This window comes from Asparagus officinalis, chromosome 6 (genome assembly GCF_001876935.1).
Source record: "Asparagus officinalis chromosome 6, Aspof.V1, whole genome shotgun sequence".
NCBI classification, from domain to species: domain Eukaryota; kingdom Viridiplantae; phylum Streptophyta; class Magnoliopsida; order Asparagales; family Asparagaceae; genus Asparagus; species Asparagus officinalis.
This window is the reverse complement of record NC_033799.1, coordinates 5,064,239-5,067,652: the sequence shown is the minus strand read 5'-3', so window position 1 is coordinate 5,067,652 and position 3,414 is coordinate 5,064,239. Positions and strand designations below refer to the sequence as shown.

Sequence of the window (3,414 nt, the reverse complement as noted above, 5' to 3'; positions counted from 1 at the left end):
GACTGCAGGAAAAAAACAGAGCCTTTCTTGGTATTGGCCGAACAAAACAGAGAGAGAAGAAGAGAGGAGTTCGGAACTTTTTCTGGAAGTTTTTTTCCCCTTTTTCGTACTACTTTCATGAAGAGTATTACATGTATATATAGATAAGATTACAACTCCAATTCTTATCCAATAACTAGAAAAACTATCTACTAACTAGTATTCTATTCTAACTAGAATTCTATCTACTAACTTGAACTCAAACTAACAATCCGGACTGATTAACAAACTCACATTCTCCCCTTTAATCTGGACGAGACTCCAAGTTCCTTACTCCTAGCAGCTCCCGCATCTCGATGAACTTCACCCTTGCTAGTGCCTTCGTGAGAATATCTGCTCGCTGCTCGCTCGTGCTTACGAACTCCACTTTAATCTGTCCTCGCTCAACACACTCACGAATGAAGTGAAAACGTGTGTCGATATGCTTGCTTCTTCCATGGAAAACTGGATTCTTCATCAAGGCAATCGCAGACTTGTTGTCGACGAAGAGTGTAACCGGCTTGGGCTCACTCCCAATCACCTCGCTGATTAAACTCCTCAACCACAAGCCTTGGCACGCTGCTGCAGTTGCCGCCATAAATTCTGCCTCGCAGGATGATAATGCCACCGTCTTCTGCTTCTGTGATGTCCAAGTGACCAAACTGTCACCTAGATAAAATGCCATGCCGCCTGTGCTGCGCCTGTCGTCAACATCTCCCGCAAGATCACTGTCAGTGAATCCCACCAACTCTTCATTGCCTCGACCTCGTTTGTACACCAATCCGTAGGACATAGTACCCTTCACGTACCTCAAAATATGCTTGACAACCTGTCTATGCAAAACTGTAGGGTGCTCCATGTACCTACTCACAATCCCCACGGCATATGTGATATCGGGTCGGGTGTGAGTTAGATACCTCAAAGATCCGATAATGCGTCTATACTCCGTCACGTCCACCGGTGTTCCTTCGGAATCCTTTCCAAGCTTTAGCTTTGTTTCCATAGGATATTGCGTCGGGTTGCAATCCATCATGCCGAACTGACCCAAAACTTTCTTCGCATAGGCCGCCTGCCTTAGTGCAATACAATCATCTCGCTGATCCACCTCGATGCCAAGATAATAAGAAAGTAAACCAAGGTCACTCATCTCGAACTCCTTCATCATTTGTTGCTTGAAAAACTTTATCTCATCCGCCCTCGAGCCCGTAACGATCAAGTCATCTACGTACACGCCAACAATGAGTGTATCCCCTCTGTTACTCCTTGTGTATACCGCCTGCTCCTGAGTGCATCTTGCAAATCCGATGCCCTTCATGCACTTGTCGAGGCGCGTGTTCCATGCCCGAGGTGCTTGGCGTAGACCGTAGAGTGCCTTTGAAAGTTTGTAGACCTTGTGCTCCTGATTCTTCACAACGAACCCCCTTCAGGTTGAGCCACATACACTTCTTCCTGGAGATCACCATTTAGTAATGCCGACTTCACATCCAAATGGTGCACCTCCCACCCATTCTGTGCTGATATGGCAAGGATTATTCTGATTGTATCAAGTCTCGCCACAGGTGCAAACACCTCATCGAAGTCCACGCCTTGTTGCTGAACGTAGCATTTTGCTACAAGTCTTGCCTTGTGCTTGAGAATGTTGCCTTCATTGTCTTTCTTCAGCTTGTACACCCATTTGAGACCAATGGGTTTGGAACCCCGCGGTAACTCCGTGAGTACCTAAGTCTTGTTCTTCTCGATGGCCTCCATTTCCTTCTCCATGGCAGTCCGCCATTCTTGATCTGTTGCAGCCTCAATGTAACTCGCGGGTTCTTCAGTGATCAGGAACAACTTCTCTGTAGGGAGATCAATCACCTCCGTCTCTGCATAGATGTCCGCAAGGGATCGATAGCGTACAGGAGTCATTACTGCAGCTTCAGGAGGTCCGGATAGTTCCAATGCAGTGGGGCTTGCTGCGACTGCAGCAGTTCCTGAACCTGCGACAGTTTACGGACTGCTTCGGGCAACAGGTGGCTGCCTTGCTTGGTGTGCCGGCTGTCCAGGCTCATCTCCTGTCAGCTCCGCTGCAACATGAGCTCCTGCAGGGACTGTTTGGCCAGCAACAGCGCCCAGCTGCAGCGCGCTGGTTCGGCCAGCAGCAGTCCGTCCAAACTGGACTGCAGTCTGTCCAGTTTGGACTGCAGGCTGTCCAGTTTGGACGGGTGGAAATGCGCCGGCAGTTGTACCGGCTGCTGCAGTTTCACCTTCCACTGTTAACTCCATCCAACTGGGTGCTTTCTCGTCTCCGTTTGTGCTCCAATCCCATTCTTTTCCTTCCTCGAACACGACGTCTCTGCTGACATGAATTCTGCCGTGTTGAGGGTTGTAAAGGCGATGCGCTTTGCTTCCTTCTATTTGCGTCGAAAATTAATGTATTCATTGCGGTATTCATTACAACTTCGATCGTTACAATGAAAACAAAAAAAAGATTATCTTTTTATAAGACTTTTACACAATGAAAACAAAAGTTTACAACTCTCGTCAAAACAAACGCAGAGGACGTTTATCACCTGCTGCTTTGCGTGGGATCTTTGCCTGTGCCGGGGTTTATCCGTGGACCGCCTTAGATCTGGATCCGGTTGATGAAAAATTCGGCAGAGCTTCGTCTTCACCGAGGAAGTATTTGATTTGAAGCGCTGAGATCGACCAAGCGAAATCAGGGCTCTTCTCGAGATTAAGACCAAGCCTAATCTCAAGGGACGGACGGGAACGGGCGTCGGATCTCTCGAACTCTCCTTCTTTATGCCGAAGAACTCGCCAAGATCTGTCAACCCTCGCTGAAATTCGTGCTCCTTTGACTCCACAATCCGGCAGCACCTCCTCGTCTTGATAATCAATCGCCCCTGAAAAATGGAGGCCTTTGACTCATATTTATAGACCCCGAATGCGGTTATTTGGATGAGAACAAGTGATTTGGCTCTATCTTCAGTTAACAACAGCCTAACCACGTTTGGGGATGATATCAGGTCAGTTAGAAACCCCTGGAACCAACAAATCTCGAGAAAAAACCATCCAAAACCGAACCGGGACGAAACAGTGCGCGCAGGACAAGTCTGACCCGCGCTTGCGCGGGTCGGCGCGATCCGACCCGCGCGAGCGCGGGTCGGACTTGGCCGACCCGCGCGGGCGCGGGTCGGACTTGGCCGACCCGCGCGGGCGCGGGTCGTTCCGTGACTTGTATTTTTTTCCCGTTTTACATATTTGATCGTCTTGTTGACTTGCACGCTTCGTTGCGGGATTAACTGTAGAACGCGCGTCGGTTGATACACACGTGTTGATTGACGCATGCGAGCTGATTAGCGCGCACGAGCTGACTGTCGAGCGTGTAGGTCACTTGATTCGCCGTTTTGCTTCAGG

At 49.1% G+C, this 3,414-nt stretch overlaps 1 protein-coding gene across 1 annotated transcript; it reads right to left on the bottom strand.

Moving 5' to 3' along the window:
- LOC109845645 (uncharacterized mitochondrial protein AtMg00810-like) lies at positions 284 to 1,333 on the bottom strand. The gene has a single exon (XM_020414915.1). The coding sequence runs from the start codon at positions 1,331 to 1,333 to the stop codon at positions 284 to 286; it is 1,050 nt and encodes a 349-aa protein (XP_020270504.1).